At 41.1% G+C, this 18,130-nt stretch overlaps 1 protein-coding gene across 2 annotated transcripts in view; it reads right to left on the minus strand.

Annotated features, from left to right (window-relative positions):
- The window catches only part of FARSB (phenylalanyl-tRNA synthetase subunit beta), a 42,630-nt gene extending 24,973 nt beyond the window's left edge, over window positions 1–17,657 (minus strand). The window contains exons 1-15 of one of the 2 annotated variants that reach the window (XM_040612997.1): window positions 17,526–17,618; window positions 16,644–16,721; window positions 16,383–16,438; window positions 14,197–14,351; window positions 13,588–13,660; window positions 12,220–12,335; window positions 11,630–11,780; window positions 10,301–10,409; window positions 7,938–8,008; window positions 6,564–6,625; window positions 6,425–6,476; window positions 4,796–4,857; window positions 4,165–4,372; window positions 3,660–3,740; window positions 564–656 (exon numbers count right to left, since the gene is read on the minus strand). In XM_040612997.1, the coding sequence (XP_040468931.1) occupies window positions 564–656; window positions 3,660–3,740; window positions 4,165–4,372; window positions 4,796–4,857; window positions 6,425–6,476; window positions 6,564–6,625; window positions 7,938–8,008; window positions 10,301–10,409; window positions 11,630–11,780; window positions 12,220–12,335; window positions 13,588–13,660; window positions 14,197–14,351; window positions 16,383–16,438; window positions 16,644–16,721; window positions 17,526–17,583 (1,425 nt within the window). In that variant the 5' untranslated portion in view covers window positions 17,584–17,618. Of the gene's footprint in view, window positions 1–563; window positions 657–3,659; window positions 3,741–4,164; window positions 4,373–4,795; window positions 4,858–6,424; window positions 6,477–6,563; window positions 6,626–7,937; window positions 8,009–10,300; window positions 10,410–11,629; window positions 11,781–12,219; window positions 12,336–13,587; window positions 13,661–14,196; window positions 14,352–16,382; window positions 16,439–16,643; window positions 16,722–17,525 lie in introns of both variants that reach the window. The other variant, XM_040612998.1, reaches the window with a different exon arrangement.
- Window positions 17,658–18,130: the final 473 nt, after the last annotated feature.

Genomic DNA, 18,130 nt, shown 5'->3' on the forward strand with positions numbered 1-18,130 from the left:
CTCTAAAAGAAATGCAACAACTATGGGTACACTTTTAGGTATTTTCAGAATTGTTCAGAATACTGTACCTGAGCTCTCACCTTCTGCTCTAGCAAAGATCAAATGATCTAGAAGTGGGTATTAAAATACTTAAAGAGCAATACAGGTTTGTTTGGTTTTTTAAGAGTAATAATGGTTAATAATTTTTAAAAAAAGATTCCCTTTCCAGAGCTTATGAAATTTAGAGATTGCCAGATCTAGTAGTTCCATTTATACTGAATGACTTTTCTAGATGCAGGAGTTGATCAATCATCTGGGACTTTCTGTAATAAGACAGCTCAATTTTGCCACATGCTGTCATACAGAGCATGGTATTTTACTTCATTGAAAAGCTAACAGTATTTCACACCACATAAGGTATTTCCCAGTGAAGGAGTAATGGAAGATGACCGCTACCAAGTTTAGCATATAAATATCCACACCCTCTTTAATGCAGGAAAAGTAGCTGTTGGTTCCTTTCTCTCCTCTATAAATACAGAATCTGTGACAACGTTGCTCTCAAAATTTGACCAGAATCATCTCACCTGAAATTCTGCAGTTTTGGGGTTTGCTATGCGCACTGCTTTTGTTGCAGAGATATCCATGCCAAGTTTATCTGCAACATCTTCTTGAGAACACTAAGAGGAAGAGATGAAAAAACACCAAGGTCATGTACTTAAAATAGATGGTAAGCCAGTGATGAAATTTGGTATCAAGAATGAACAATGCAATTGTAGCTTTTGTGATGAAATTTGGTATCAAGAATGAACAATGCAATTGTAGCTTTTGCTCTGTGGCCCCACAATATATGCTCTCACGTGCAACAGCCACTCATAATAAATATCAAGCCTCAGTCTTAAAACTAAGTAGGCAAACTGGTTTATCTACTAATGTTAATTACTAACCAAAATAAAGCTAGTTTTAAAAAAAAAAAAGAAAAAGGCAAGTGTTTATTTAGGCTTCTGTCATGGATTGCTGTAATCTGTTTTAAAAACAGAAAAATCAGGGGTTCAGATTCTGCCCCCTGACTTGCATCGGGTGAAGTATTTTATTCTGAAAATAGCACTTGTAAAGGGATTGGTACCTGAGCTTCCTCACAAAGAAAACAATCCTTTGGGGGCTACTTACAGACAGTAAAGTACTGCCTGTGAAAAACAGGTCATATGGCCAAGCCTTCAATTTTCATAGCTGCATAGGATACTCATAGTTCATTGCTCTTTTCATTTTTTAAGTTGGAGTATTTTTAAAGCCCTTATTCTCAAGGTGTATTTTTAAGCTGGTTAGTAAAGCAATACATGTGCACTTTATCAGGCTCAGCTGATGTCTGTGCACATACAGTGACAGATGCTACTGATAAGATCCACCCTACAGATTTCAGAATTTATAGCTTTATTAATGTATTAAAGAAACCAATAGCAGGCTAGGCATGTAATTGAGGATTTGCTAGAATACTTCAGTCTCCCAGAAGTGTTCCCTTTGCACTGGCAGAACTCCAAAAAGTGTGTTGATAGACCAAACGTGAGGAAAATGAGCAGATGATACCATCTGAAAAAGTGGATTATTGAATTTTTTAAAAAAAAAATCTTAAATGAATGCTGACCTTAGGAGGAGAAAACTGTGTTAAACAGTTTTCAGATGTGTATCTAAACAGTATGTTACTGCAATTTAACTAAATGCATTTTGGCTAAATTGGAGCTCCTCACAGAAAGCGATGTTATTGTGTACAAGTATAATTTGGGGCTCAAACCAAGAAACAGATTGTATACACAAAAACATAAGCAATGTTTGTCATGTAACACTGGGCTACAGAATGTTGTAGCATAAATGATATTTGCCATAGTCACAAGCCTCACAGTGGTGTTTTAATAAAGTGCCAGTGACACGATAGACTATGGATTTCACCATGTCACAGCAGAAATACAAATATGTAATGTGATAACATGATATTCTGATCTGATCTTACAAAATTCTGCTGTTGCAGTTTGTAAAGGTCCTCAGTTGTAGTGACATAATATATTCAACGTTTTTAAGCATATTATCTATTCAGTGCTGAAAGAGCTGAATTATACTTATTAATGAATAAGCAAAATCTATAAAAGCTTGACCATGGTATACTTATTATTTCCCATACGTTGTACTACCACAGGGAGTCCAAATATCTTTGTCAAATACTAGCACCGCAGGAAGTAATACTAGTTATTATCCCGATTACTTAAATGAGTTAATAACAAAATATTAAAACTGGAATATATTTTTGAGACTTTGAATTACTCCAAATTTTGCTTTTGAAGCTCTATGAAATCTGAAGGTGTTTAAAATTGTATTCAATCCATTTGGATTACCAACTTTGGTTGCAATACCTGAACTTTTCAAATGCATAAAAGTGTTTTAGGAGCCTGCATCTCTGTACCTTAAAATCTTTGAGTAAATTACCAATAAATAATCTGCGATCAGATAAATATCTCTTAAAAGGTTATGTACTTTCAGGGATGTATAGTCCTGGTCATCTAGTAAGTTTTAAGTTCAGGAAAAGGTTGAGAAATTTCGGGTTTAGTAGCATATATGATGGTAGTTCCCCATAAGCTAAAAAGTCCACAAATTGCACCTTAAAGCAAAGGCTTTAAGCAGATCTTGCAACAGAAAGGACTTTCTAAAATGCATTATGTCCTTTCAATAGCTAACTATGCCAGTGTCCATGTATGGACAGTTACCATAATCATTTGGAGGGCATGGGGTGCTTTTTCATAGTAGATCAGGTCCTCTGACCCAGTTCACAACTATGGCAAAGGGGCATGAACAAGTGGCTGTGACAAAGATGGTGCTTCCTACTGAACATTTTATTTCAATGAAACACTCCTGCTGCAGGATTAATAAAATTTCAGTATTAGAAATTATGCCAGCTGTTAGTACTGGAGAGGCACATGTTGCTGCAGAGTCCTAATTCTTGGTAAAAGACTATGGCATGGCTGTAACAAATAATACAAATAATACCTGCAACCAGTGGTAACAACGATCACTGTATTTTTATTTGCTCTTCCATGTAAAAAAAAAACCAACCACCTGTGGTGAAATTTACAGAGGAATTTGTGTCCCCTTAGCATGGATTATAACTTTTTTACAGGCATTCTTAAACTCTTTGCTCACTGAATAACTACGTATCAGCTTAGTATCTAATGCAAGGAATCATGGGCAAGTGACAAAACTAAGGAGACAAACAGAAACGGGGTAATCTCTAACTGTAGTAATAGCCACCAGAAAGTTCCACATTTTTATGTTTGTTCTCCAGATTATCAAACTATGATGAATTTCACATCTGGTCATCAAAGTCTTGAGAGAGACTTGTTGTCTTACAATAGTCATCCTATCAAGTTAAATTAAAAACAGTAATTCTGCAGCTATGTTAGCCTTTATACTCGGAACTACATGCCACGTTAACAGTGACTCATTCAATTTCTCTGACCCACAAACTCAGAAAATATTATCCTATAATTCCAAAGCACTAGCAAACAATGAACTGCCAAAACAGTAACAGATAATACCTGTACATTTATATAATATATCCTCAGACCATCCTCTGCAGCTTTGGCTGCATCGCTGTTCCAACATGTAACTAAGACAAATATGAAATCAATATAATATACCAGGGCAAAAGTGAGTGCTTCAGTGAATCCAGCAGCTGCCAAGTCCAGTCTCAGAAGTTCTGTGAGCTTATTGAGGGGGAGCTAAAACGAAACAAAAAAAGTTTTCAACTTCCATCTATAAACATTCTTGTATTCTTTCCTGAGGTGATTCTGCTTGTTACATTATGGTGAATTTACTAGGGATGTACTATGCTTGTGTGCTTAAAATTTGTGAAAGCATCAGCCAGATGCCTTTAGGCTTGCCTGAGGAAATGAATCTCCCAATTAGAGATTTAATATGGGCTCCCTACTTAAACCCTGTCTTTTTTCAAGTACCAGCAACCACTGGTCTTGGACTTATTCAAATCAGTGGGGCATCTGTTTTGTATCCCATCCATGGTAAATACTTCTCAAGGCAAAGCATGTCAAAATATTTAATTCCTAGGTCCTGTTTTCCCCAAAGCTCTTCTGGCATGCACTAGTCATTTACGGACAACAGAGCATTTATTTGAAGGGGCAATCTTACTTGATTAGCTATGGTGTACGTTTTCGGAATAGTCATCTGAATGTTGTTATAACCATAAGCTATTGCTGCATCTTCTACGATATCACATGCATGCATAATGTCCGCTCTGGTAGGAGGGATTTCAATCTCTATATTGTTCCCATTCCCTATGACGTATGACTTCAAACACATCCTAGTCAGCAGCTTTGCAAGGCTTGATGGAGTTTCACTGAAACAAAACAAGAGAGTAGAAATTTATGGATCTTGCACTGTATCGTCTGGCTTTTTAAAGTAATCAATGTTTCTGCTGCATTGCCTTATATCCTGAAGCATCTCCAAGTGTGTTACAGACTGTACATAGACTTAGCATTCGATCAGAACCAGCTCAGGTTCTGACTCTTGAGACAGTCATTTTTCTTTACTTCGTAACAGTTGTGTGAGGCCATAAAGAATCATTCACTTTCCTTGAAAAGAGGGGAAGGAGTCTTACAGAGTTGATCTTATTATCCAGGAGAGCCCCTGAATTTTTGTTAAATTAAAACAACAAAAAAAGCACACAGTGTAAACATTTTTAATACAATGCAATAATCAGTATTTTCTAGTACCATTTTCATGACTAATGAAAACTATGTTTGCATTTGCAGTAACACACCTGATCCCTATTTTCTTGTTAATGTGATCAGATTTCACCTTCTCTTTTCGGTAAGCCAGTTCCTAAAAAGAAAGACAAAGCTTTTCAGTATACACAACATCTGCCATTTCTACCTAAGAGGATTCAATTTTGACGTCTTAGTAGCCCAACTCCTTCTAATTACAATACTAAAATGACATACAGAGAAGGCCAGTGTGGAATATTAGGCTAAACTAAGTATTTTAAGGTAACGGGATTCTCGAAAACGTGTTACAGTACTGGATGTAAAAGCTGTTCTCAGTTAAGCTAGAAGGTTGAATGCAGCATGAAATCCCCATTACTGAAACTTCCGATAATTTCTGATATATGCAAGCAACAGAGTTGCTGAAAGTTTCTAGTCACCAGTTTATTCTAAGTCAAAGCCCTAAAGCAATGAATGGTCATGCATAAGATCTCATGGTCTAGTACAGATCAAATGACTTTTAGGAGGAAAAGGAAAGAAAACTTTCTATTTCTATATTGGCACAGAAGTATCTACTGGCATTTTACTTAGAAAGTTTGCAACATATTGAAGAAAGTTACTTTGTATGTATTTACTAAGGTGTTTCTAAACTTCCAGATATACAAATCCTTAAAAACCTTAGTACCTAAAACTTTGGGGATTTCTTGCTCTATTTTGTCTAGGAAAGCTACTTTGGTTACTGCAGAGATTTCTGTTTTGTTGGATATCTCTTCAAGATTCTAGGTCTTCCCTCTGTTGATTAAAGCTGACATTGCTAAGAGAAAAAGCTAAAACACCACTAGAAAAACTTTCAGTAAAAATTAGTTTCTTTCCCTCTAAACAGTTTGTACTTGCTTGATAGATGTGGTTTTATGAACCCAACCAGACCTCTGTTGGTTTTCAGTTACTTTCAGGAAACAGGAGGAATTGCTTTCTTTACACTTCTTAAGAGAACAAAATTAAGACCCCACTACTGCAGAGGTCTGCCTGGGACTCCAAATGCAAGCAAACCTGCACTTGAAGTCAACATCCTGCCTTATGGACCTTTATATAGTTGGAGTCTATGAAGTGAAAGACTGAAAAATCCAGTGTTACAAGGTTATTTTAACTGAAGGGCATTAAAGCTTCTAGATCTGATAAGTACGTTATGCTGAGGCTGATTACAGTTGTCCGCTGGCTTAAGGACCTCTTCCTGCAGTCATTCTTCCTGATTTGGAACATGTAGGTTTTAAAGACTTTAGACACAGATTATGACCTTTGATTGCAATCTTTACTTGTTCCTGAAAAAGTTCGTATCACATGAACTCTAAATCACAACAATGGTTACCACTCGTAACTTTAAACCCTACCCTTCTTTTTGGAGTATCGGGCTATGTCAGTGAGACCGTATTTTTAGACTTATCATAAATTAGCGGACCTTCAGAATGAGTTTCCTAGATAAGGGGAAGCTGGATCTACCTTTCATGGGGCTAGAGAAGGCCCTGACTCACGAATATATAGATAGTGCCAAGCTAAGCTTTTCCGCTATGTCAGAACCAGTGTATACTGACAGCCTCTGCAGAAAAGCAAGACAATGTCACTCTTACCAGACTTTGTGTAAATAAAATCCTTTCCCCAAGGATACTAAGATATCGTATCACTACGCTTACCGGGTAGATGATGGTCTTTCCATTAGGATAAACCACTTCTGCTGCTTCAACACTGAGAAGAGACAGAAAAAGAGAAGTAAAACCATTTTTAACACACAGCCCAAATGTAATATGTTTCTGACTAGAGATTTATACTCACCTGAATGGCTTCTCACAATATTCACTAAACATCGTGACTATAATATCAAGAACAATTTTTGCCTACAAAATAAAGATAATAATCACATTGAAATCTGTCATCTACTTGTGCTGAAGCAGACAATATATTAACAAGAAATGGGGGGAAAAAACTTAACTTACAGTCTCTTAATTCTATTCAATAACTTAACAACCAAAATCCTAGCAGAGTAGAGTAGTGATTGAATTTTAAAAATGTTTTTGTTCTGCTACAGAGAGATTTATGCAAAACCTCAAAATCTTTGGTTTTCAAGGCTCTGAAACATTTTTACATCTTCGCTAAGCTCTGTTGTGAAGACACACAGAGTTTTTACCAGTCAGAACTGGGTCTTCCCAACCTTCAGCCTAATTAGCTATTTCACTGAACTTCAAGTGAGAATGTAGAGGCTGAAGGACTGTGCATTGTAGTAATACACTATGAAATAACCCCATTTGCAAAATCTTCTGGTTTACAGTTAATATTTTAAGAGTTTAGTTTAACAGAACATAATCATGAAATTCAGATCGACTTCTCAGTTTCCAAGGATTGTTTTTTTGATACCGTACAGTATAATTTCCTTCACATAAACAGATCAGCACCATTTTTGTTTTTACTACCAAGGCAAGCAGCACCAAAAAGCAGTTATTTATTAGTCTGCTTAAAAGCCACCCCTCAACGTGCAGATTTGTTTGTGTGGTTAACATCTCGTTGTGTAGTAGGGCAAGTTAAAAGCACTTTTGCTCTTAAGCGTCAACATACACTCTTTAGGGAAACTATCAATGAATGCACAACTTATATTCCTGAACAGGCAGTTATAACTGCTAGGCTTTCATGCTTTGGCTTTGAGTTACAGAATTTGCATGTGGAAAAACTTCGATATGGCAATTATTTGCACAGCATCCCTGCTTGAAAAAGATAACAAGAAGAAAAAGTGTTGTCTTCCCTCAGCCCAAATTTTAAGTAGGAGGTAAAATGATTCATTACAAAGAGTATTTTGGCTAAATAAGCAGTCTTAGTGAGTTTTACTGTTTTCGAAGCCTTTCAGATTTAGAAAAAGTGCTCAACAACAACAAAAGCCCATAATTTACTTAAATCACTTTCTTATACAAACTTAGTGTCAGTGTAAAGACACAGTATAAACCAAAATCCAATGAAAATACAACACTGTCTATACAGCAAGGCAAAAACTGTGTTGAGGGAATTCCACATAGTCCTACAACTTATCTTGCCCTTTTGAAATGGGAGGTTGGATCCATAAAGTAGCCTGGCTATTGTAGGTCTTTGTATTGTGGCCCTATCACCCAAAGGGAAAACAATGACATTACAGCATAACAGAAGCAGGAAAGATTATTTTACCTTTGTAATATCTGTGCCTGTACATTCAATAAATACATTTCTGGTGTTTATGCTTATTTTTGTATGATCTCCTAAAACATGTGAAGACAAAAACATGTTAAGAAATGTTATTACTTTTCTTGCAATGACACTGATACCAACTCCTTTTGTGATTCAGAAAGATCACTGTCATCTTCTTCCATAGCTTAAAAAGCCACTGCCTACTGCACGAGCATTCACAATTCTTACCAGAATATCACCTCTTTTTACTTTTAAATTCATGAATTCAAATTAGGAAAAAGACAGACCAGGTTATGCTTTACATTGTAAGACACACAAATCTACAGGCATCTTGGTATCTGGCTTAGAAAGCGAGCTGGCAGAATGGTGGCTGTCTGCTGGTTGCAAAGTGGTTCTGCACTGGCAGGGCACCTCATCTTTCCTGGCTTTAGTAACACATTCACGTTTGATGTGTGATGTGTGTAAGCGAGCAGCCGTGGACAGGAATGAGTTCAATGGTTTTGAAAAGATGATTTACAATGACAAATATCCATAGCTCCTTCTGTGAATAACCAAGATCTCTTGACATTGCTGATACACTGTGGATTTGTCTACATTAGTGATTCATGTCCTACTACAGGTTCATTTTAGGCATGAATCTGCTTTGTGTCTGTACTGGGAGTCATGAGGTGTGCACTGAAGAACATCACTGATGCACTCAGAACTGTTTCTCACCTGGAAGATTCCAGGTGGAACATACACTTAGGGGCATCACCTAAAGTGTGTCTCTTGCAAATTGAACGCAAAGTGTCCCCCAGTACTTGGTTCCCTACAAGAATGGGGTTCTGTTAGTAACCCACGAGCGATCTAGAGCAGCTGTACAGAAATCTGCCTCGTTGCCTGTTAGGTATAGATGTGCAGTGCACACCTTGAATGAATGTCATTGCAGGTAACCATGCAGCATGGACACAGGCATCCTACAATTGTATGGGATTGTGCCAAATCCAACCTCTTTGTCCTTCTTGTCTCTCATTACGCTGTTTGCTAATGGAGACGCACGCCACAGGAGGCAAAAGGAAGCACACACTTGGATACACATGGCATTCTTGCTTCCTTTGTTTGACCCTGATCAAGTAATTCAGCTTCTGTGTTTCCTACCTGAGAAACCAGGTTACAGCTAGACTTAAAGTTAAGTGCACTGAAGATCTTAAGACTGAGGGATTTTGTATTCCCTTCCCTTTGATGCTGTGCTGTACCTCCTTGCAGATGGCATTCCATCCATTCAGCATTTCTGGATGCACTTCAAAGCAAATACAACCTTTCACTTTAGTGCTTGTCAATAATCCAAAAAACCAATACAGATGTTTACATTTCATTATCTGTTTAAAAAGTACCTTTAACCTGGAAGCCTCTCTTAAATACTGTTCTTTACAATAGAGACAGATATTAAATTTAACTCAACCTTTTAATTGATAAAATGTAAGCAATATGCAATGCTTATTCATGAAACATTCTGAAGTTGTCAACAGTGGTTGACACTACCTTCAATTGAACAGTCATTCTTACCAGTCCCTACCACAGAGCTTGAGCTGCCTTTTAAGATTTGGGTTAGCTGTTTAAGACATGGATAAGGTCAATTAGGAAAAATACATCCAAAGAAATTATCACTGCAAATTTTATCAGTCAGTGTAGGGAAAGTTACCAATTCTTTACATAAATATGTAGGTATACTGAAATGTCTTTGTTAAAGGAGTAATTCTTGCTATGTCATTAACTAGCTTCAGTAAACACAGTTCTCAAAAATCACCCACAGTTTCTTTCGTGTTCAGAGGAAAACCATGTTCAGAAACAATGCAAAAAAGTCCAGATCAGTTTATTCTTTTTAAGCCATTAACATCTTCCGAAATCACTTGTACGCTGGGCTTAAGACCTAGGTGAAAAGTCCTCTACTGTGACCACATAAAATGGTGTACCACGCAGACTGTTACAGATATCAGTTTACAAAATAATTTCTTACATGCTTGTTTTAGCAAAATGTCTGATGAACAATGTTTATGTATGCAAACAAAATGCTTTCCTCGCAACAGTTCCTTTCACGAGGAACCTTTCTTGAGTTCTTGAATGGTATGAGAAGCTAAACACAGAGGCTTGCAGTGGGACTTTTACATCCTCTTGATGAGGATGAGGAAAGAGGAACACTGTCAGCCTAGGGAGGGAGCAAAAACACTGGCTGCATTTAAACTGAAAGAAGACTACACAAAATTGTAAATGAAACAATTTTAAGTAAACAGAATAATCCTTATTACATCAGTGCTTCTGTTAAGACACTCTGGCTCACACACAAAATAGCAGCGACGGTATAAATTAGTCATAAGTAATCTTACCATTGATGATTGGTGGCATGGACAGAACAACACCGTTGCTGTCATAAATAACAGGATAAAGTGGCTTGTTCTCAATTAGGTGTAAATAGTGCCGAAGGTGGCTGTCAGTCTGGAGAAACAAAGCACAACGTATGTTTCACATTAGCTCACTTGTGAACTTCCATAGTGCTACAATCCTTTGCTGAGAGATTAACAAGAATTTTGAAAGGGGGAAGGATTTGGTTGAGAGCTAGGTACTTCACTAGCAAAAGCTGTTTGCTCTCAGAAGCAGGAAAACTTTGAAATGAGCTAACTGGATTGTTCGTTTCTTCACAAGTGTTAAAAATTATTTGTTTAAGGATTCTCTCAAAGATGCATAGGCGATGCTGTCCAAATGATGCCCTTGTTCACCGCAGCAGACCTTTCATTGCCAAACCCATGGGCACACCTCCTTAGTTTATAGGAACTTTCCTTACAGTGATAAAAATTAGCGCTACAATACTTCTAACTATAAATTGCTTAAATTTAATTGAAAATTTACATCTGTTCCAATGACAGAGGTATACGCTGCACCAAAAAGATAATTTACTTATAGTCTCTCTGATACCCCTTGTTTCCTAGCTCTCTTACTCATCTTTAGTAAGAGATCTTTGAGAATTTATTTCTCTCTATGGCCAGTATGTGTGTTCCAGCACAGCTGCATATTGTAATGACAATGATAACAGTATCATTTTCTAATGCTGGCATTTAAAGTGGCTCGCATAAACATCATAAACTTAGACCTGACAGAATCTTTTCCTAGCATTTACCTGGTTTCATCAGGATGCTCGGCCAAGAGCAGTGCCAGACTTAACCTGAGCCTTTCACACAGCTATGCTTGCCTAATCTGTGGTTGAGCAAGTAATTTGACATCCTCCCCAAGTAAAATGGCCTAATTAAAGTAACATTAAAAAATACGATATTACTTACCCCAAGCTTTTCTCAGCTTTGTATGCTATCTTACCAGTGTAGATATACAAATACACCATCTTTTTACAGTATTATTAAGAACATCATGAAAAGCAGTCTTTGTGTTGATAAATCAGAGGGTTAATATCAAACTCACTATTCTAAGAGTTGTGCTTAGCCACAAAACATCACAATATATCTTTGATGGACAATTAGGATAAAGTATTACCATGCATTTCTCATGAATAAGCAAAATGTGGAATGTTCACTGCCTGAAGCTACAGAAGATAACTTTTATTTATTTGCAAGTACAACTCTTAATAATAAGGATAAAAGAGATATTAAGCCTTGAAAATATATCTTCCTGCATTTAGTGCAACAAGTGTGAAAAATCTCACTTACTCTATACAGATCCATAATTTGTGAAGCTGTGTACTCCTGGGATTGATTCAAGGGCTTGAATTTAATTTCAGAAGGTGCTTTAGCCGTAAAAGTAAATGGACCAGAGATGGTGTCCAAGTCATGGGTACCTATTGCTACTAATGCTCTTCTCCTAGAAAGAAAGAAGGCAAAATAATGATTTCACTAGTAATATTTGGAGTTCCTTCGCGACAGAATCTCATGATGCTCTATACTTCTATACATTCATAGAACTTACTGAAAAATTAGAAGGGCAATTTTGAGAAACCTAGAAATTCTTTTCACGAATAACATTTTAACAAATGTTAACAACAAAACAGTCAAAGGCAAATCTAATGGGACCATTGCAAAGGGCTTCTTTCTCAACTGTTGTAGGAGCTGTAACAGCTATTTATGTTGAAAAATACTGAGAGCAGGCAAAAACTGGCAAGGAAGTGAGAAGGATCAAGAGAGCTGCTATAGAAGACTTTCCTTAGCATAATTATAAATATAATGCCTTTCTGCCAGAGGGATGTGCAGTTTTAACGTGATAAAAGCATACACATAGACATTATTTTAAATTAAGTACTAACCTGCAAATATTTTGGTGTAGTTTTTCTTGGAGGTCAATGAAACTATCGTAACGCTCCTTGGTAAAAGTTATATTACGAAGGACTGCAGCTACAGCATGAGGACGGACATGGACAGTCTACAATTTACAACAGCAACACATTATAAATTTCAAGTACACAGAATATACAAAACTAGAACTGATTAAATGTGCACTTGTCTTTATAAAGTCCTCTTTCGTAAAGTAGTAATCAAAAGGGAAATTCACAGAAAGACATCGGAATATCAAGGGGAAAAAAAAAGACAAACCAAACAAACCCACTCCAGGTCTGGTGACAGACAGGGAGGTTTCCAATTCACAGTGTAATGGCCCAGAAGGTCAATGCAACGTGAGCATCTGGAACTTAGGTTTGATGAAGTTCAGCAAAGGCAAGTGTAGGGTCCTGCCCCTGGGGAGGAGCAGCCCCACGCACCAGCACGGGCTGGGGCTGACCTGCTGGGGGGCAGCTCTGCGGGGAAGGACCTGGGAGTGCTGGTGGGCAGCAAGGTGCCCATGGGCCAGCAGCGTGCCCGTGTGGCCAAGGTGGCCAGTGGGACCCTGGGGTGCACTGGGAGGGCCATGGCCAGCAGGTGGAGGGAGGTGATCCCCCCTCTGCTCTGCCCTGGGGAGGCACATCTGGAGAGCTGTGTCCAGTGCTGGGCTGCCCAGGTCAAGAGAGACAGACTGCAGAGGGTCCAGCGGAGGGCTACGAAGATGATGAGGGGACTGGAGCATCTCTCTTACCAGAAAAGGCTGAGAGATCTGGGCCTGTTTAACCTGGAGAAGACTGAGAAGGGATCTTACCAATGCATAGAAATATCTTAAGGGTGGGTGTCAAGAGGCTGGGGCCAGGCTCTTTGCAGTGGTGCCCAGCGACAGGACAAGAGGCAACGGGCACAAACTGCAACACAGGAAGTTCCATCTGAATATAAAAAAACTTTCTTTACTCTGAGGGTGACAGAGCATTGGAACGGGCTGCCCAGAAAAGTCGTGGTCTCCTTCTCTGGAGATACTCAAAACCCGCCTGGATGCAATTCTATGCAACCTGATCTAAGTGAACCTACTTTAGCAAAGGGTTGGGCTAGATGATCTCCAGAGGTCTCTTCCAACCCTGACCATTCTGTGATTCCGCTATCTGCTACTAGGTTCACCGAAAATGATTTTTCTATTGTTCCTCCCCCTCCCTGTCCCTAGAAATCAATCGTGAGTTAAAAGATATTTAAATTTCTTTATCCCTTGTTCTGCAATTAAGATTTCCAGTCTCAGTGCTCTTATAAAATTAGTAGTGATACCTATCTTGCTGATTCAGAAACTCTCAATAAAATCACAAAGGTACAGTAAACATTTTTACCTCTTCGGTGATAATCAGCCTCTGACCTTCACCCTGGGGTGGTATTATCTTTTCATACCTAGGGAGATTTATCCTAGAATAAAACCAGAAGTCAGCCTGTAACTGAAAGAAAGTTCCCCAAATGCAGGAAACTTCAGAAATGTAGCAACAATTATACGCAGAAAACTTTCTTTAGTAACATTTCTTGGCATGAAAATTAGCTAACTGTTTAAAACTTGTTTTCTATGGAATAGTAAACAGATTACTGAACTAGAAAGGAACTACTCAAGAAGATAAAGTCATTGCAGAAAAATGAAAACAATTATTTGTTTTGGTATTAAGTACAGAGCATCACAAGGAAGCTCCTCTGCAGGAGTTCTTTACAGAGGTTGTCTCAAATGGAACAGCAGCTGAAAAATGTTTAGAACAGATCCAAAACCCAGTAACATTCTAGTGTAGTCTTTTGAAAATATACAACAAATCCTCTCCAGAGGAACATCTGACAACTCTGATCTACACATGAGATTGTACTCAAAATCCAAGCAGGTGGCAAGTTTGTTTATTGACCAGAAATGGACTCATATGTAAACAAATAACAAACCACACAAAAATCTCACAACTCTGCATTACCTTTCTTTAAAGACCTGCAGTCCTCGGACCAATCCTTCAAGGCAAAGGAGATCATAACGGTTGGCAGGAACATCAATTTTATAGAGAATGGTATCAGATGCACCCTTTGCCTTTTCTTCACCTTTTTCTTTACTTATAATGTCTTTCTCAGATGTCTGAAATTAAGCAAAAATGTGTTTTTAACCTGAAATTTCTTAACATTGACAGGAGTATGATGGTGAGGTAATATAGGGAAAATTGTATTAATTAGAAGTTTAACAGTGTAAGTTGGATTTATAGAGCAAATGGACACACCAAACACCAGAAATTATGTAAAATCTAAATTTTTCTCAGATTCAGAGACTGTAATGCAGTATACCAAAAGAAAATTCACCATCAGAATTTGAGTTTTAAAAAAAGAGATTATAGAAGCAAGAGTCTCCAGGCTAGCAGATCCCAGTAGAGAACTGAGACATTATGTTTAGCAATCTATCAGCACATGGCTTGTCATATCAAGTCTATTCTGAAATAAAGCATAACATAGGATGTCCAGATGTCTTTTAATAAATATCATTAGAATATCAATTAATTAAAATTCCAAAACAGGTCTACTTGAACAAGATTTACATGAAAACAGGTAACAGGGCTAGCAAATTTCATGACTACAGAACCTGAATCAAAACTTTAAATATAAACTAGTTACAATTTAGACAACAATGTCCAGGACAAATACATTTTTGTGGATACTGCACTGAAGAATACACACAAAACAAAGCCAAACAGATCTTGTAAAATATGTTCAATACATGTCTGTGGCTGTATTTATGTTGCTAAATAAAATGGGGCTAGACTGGAGCTTGCGCAGGCTGCTGACATCCATGAAGTATAGCAATATGCTGTCTTGGGTTCTCTTGCTTCCATGATGGTAATTTTTGTGTATCTGTTTTTTTTCAGATTCAAAACACCTGTGCTAATACAATCTATGGCAACAATAGTTTTTAAACAAGAACCTAAAGATATGTGTTGCATATTCTACCCTGTGGTATGCAGATGTGTAAGGATGTTTCAGGATGAAAAGCCTGCTGCAGTGCTGCTGAGTAACTGTACAGGTCAAAGGGGCCTTCAAGTCTCCTCTACACTGCTTTTTGAGGATACAACATTGTATCCTCCAAACCTTGCCTAAACTTTTTCTTGGTACCTGCTAGAGGGCATTACCCAACACTGTATCAGGGAATCCTATCAGGCCAATACTGTATCAACACACTGGAGGGAAGGGTTGCCATCCAGAAGGACCCTGACAGGCTTGAGAGCTGGGCCTGTGTAAACCTCATGAAGTTCAAATAGTTCAAGTGCAAGGTCCTGCACATGGGTTGGGACAATCCCAAGCACAGACACAGGCTGGGCAGAGAATGGACTGAGAGCAGCCCTGAGGAGAAAGACTTGGGGGTGTTGGTTGACAGGAAGGTCAGCATGACCCAGCGATGTGCACTTGCAGCCCACAAAGCCAACCGTATCCTGGGCTGCATCACAAGAAGCGTGGCCAGCAGGTCGAGGGAGGGGATTCTCCCCCTCTACTCTGCTCTCGTGAGACCCCCTGCAGTGCTGCCTTCAGCTCTGGGGCCCCCAACATAACAAGGACATGGGCCTGTTGGAGCGAGTCCAGAGGAGGCCACGAAGATGGTCAGAGGCTGGAGCACCTCTCCTAGGAAGACAGGCTGAGAGAGTCGGGGCTGTTCAGCCTGGAGAAGAGAAGGCTCCGGGGAGACCTTATGGCAGCCTCCCAGTGCCTAAAGGGGCCCACAGGAAAGCTGGGGAGGGACTTCTGACAAGGGCATGGAGTGACGGGACAGGGGGAATGGCTGGAGGCTGGAAGAGGGCAGATTTAGGTCAGATATTAGGGAGAAATTCTTTCCTGTGAGGGTGGTGAGACACTGGCCCAGGCTGCCCAGAGCAGCTGTGGGTGCCCCATCCCTGGCAGTGCCCGAGGCCAGGCTGGACGGGGCTGGGAGCAACCTGGGCTGGTGGAAGGTGTCCCTGCCCATGGCAGGGGGGCTGGGAATGGATGATCTTTAGGTCCCTTCCAACCCAAACCATTCTACAACTCTATGTATATGCTGGAAATAATGCCGCATGAACTCTTACAAATATAAATGCTGTCAATACACTACATCTACTGAAAAAGTAACAAATAAAACCCCATTACTTACAATTTCATCAAGCTCCAAACCAAACTCAAAGCAAAGCTCATTAAATTCTTCATCAGCTGTGAAGAAAGGTGAATTTTTGCTTAATAAGCAGACCTCAGACTGTAAAAGTAATCTTTTCCTGTTTGTTTTAAATGTTTTCAAACAAGGTAACAAATGATATTTTGAAACAGGGTAATAGTAATTCAAGGAAAGTTGCTTGTATTTGCATCTGAGCAGTAGTTTCTTTAGTACCTATTGCATTTATTGACAAGTTATTCTTACAGCTACAGCAAGGACTTCTCAGACCGGCTCTGCTGCCAGCTTCACTAACTCGGGCAAGTTTGTCAGAGTAGCTCTGGCCTGAACAGATAAAAAGAACAGGAGGGAGTAGTTACACAGCTTCTGCCAACAGCTAATTTTTTAATCAGTCAGCTTGTCATACAAAGGTTGCATCAGTTGTGTTATGACATGTCAGTCACACAACCCTGACGTGAAAATGGTAATTTGCACCCATCTGTCTGAAGAGCCCACCAATTCCAGCAGGGACTAGATAAACTGCTGCGTGTCCCCAAGCGCTCTTCCAGCCAAATAGTTTTTAAGTGAAATTTCTACAGAGCCAGGGAAGAAGGCCCGAATAAAACCACACTATTAACTGTTTGCTTTGCCTGCTCCCACCTCTTCCCTTTCCTGTTTGCTTTTACCAGTTCCTGAAACAGACAGGGAAACTGCAGCCAGACACTGCGCTCTGGGAATGCCGGGTTCCGATGTCCTGAAGGATTCGGGCTGATACAGCACGTATCTGGGCAAAAGGCCTGAAGGGCCCGGGGGAAATCCAGGGCCTCGCCTGGCGTGCCGCGGGGCGGTGAGGGGAGGCGGCCGGGGCGCGCCGCCGGTACGGACCCCGCCGTCGGCCTGAAGGCCGGGCTGCCCCCGCCGCCTCGCTCAGCTCCGCTGACACCGGGCTGAGCAAGGAGCGACGGGGAGCTGCCGGCGGGGTCTGGGCCTGCCCGGGGCCGGGGTGGGAGGCCGCGGCCCATCGCAGCACAACTGGAGGCTCCCGGGAGGCTCCCGAGACGCTCCAGCCGCCGCCCGGCCCGCCTCACGGGGGGCGGCGTGAGGCGAGCAGCGGCCCCGCGCAGCCCCCGGCCCGCCCGCGCCACTCACTGTAGGTCCTGCCCAGCGCCTGGAAGAGCAGGTCCCGTTTCACGCTGACAGTCGGCATGGCGGCACCGGCTCTGCCGCACCGCACCGCGCCTGCGCCGCCGCCCGCCGGGCCCTCGCCGCGCCTGCCCCCGCGCTGCCTGAGCGCCGCCCGCCCTTGGCCCGGCTCCTGCGCCCGCCGCGCCCCTCGCCCCCCGGCGCGGCCCTGCGGGGGCGGCCTGGCCGCCCGCCCGTGCTGCGGGCCCGCCCGGCTCCTGCGCCCGGGGACGGGGCGGGCGGCGCGCCGAGCGCCGGCAGCGCGGCGGGCAGCTACGGCGGCGGCACCGGCCCCCCGGCGTCCCTCGACGTGAGGGGCCGGGGCGGGCTGATGCGGTTCCGCCCTGCCGGCGGGGGCAGCGGGTGCAGCCGGGACGGCGCTTCTGCGAGTGTCGGGGTGGGCTGTTGTCACGCTGGGTTTTCCTGTGAGGATGCCCGCTACTGCCGCCCCGGGTTAAGAGGCGGGGGCGGGAGGCGGCGGAGCGTGTGCGTTTAATTAGAAACGCACGAGTGACACCCAAGTCCGCAGGAGCTGTAGGTGCCTGGCCGGCTTCCGTCAGCTCCTGCCTTGA

The sequence above is a fragment of the Falco naumanni genome, chromosome 13 (genome assembly GCF_017639655.2).
Source record: "Falco naumanni isolate bFalNau1 chromosome 13, bFalNau1.pat, whole genome shotgun sequence".
NCBI lineage: Eukaryota > Metazoa > Chordata > Aves > Falconiformes > Falconidae > Falco > Falco naumanni.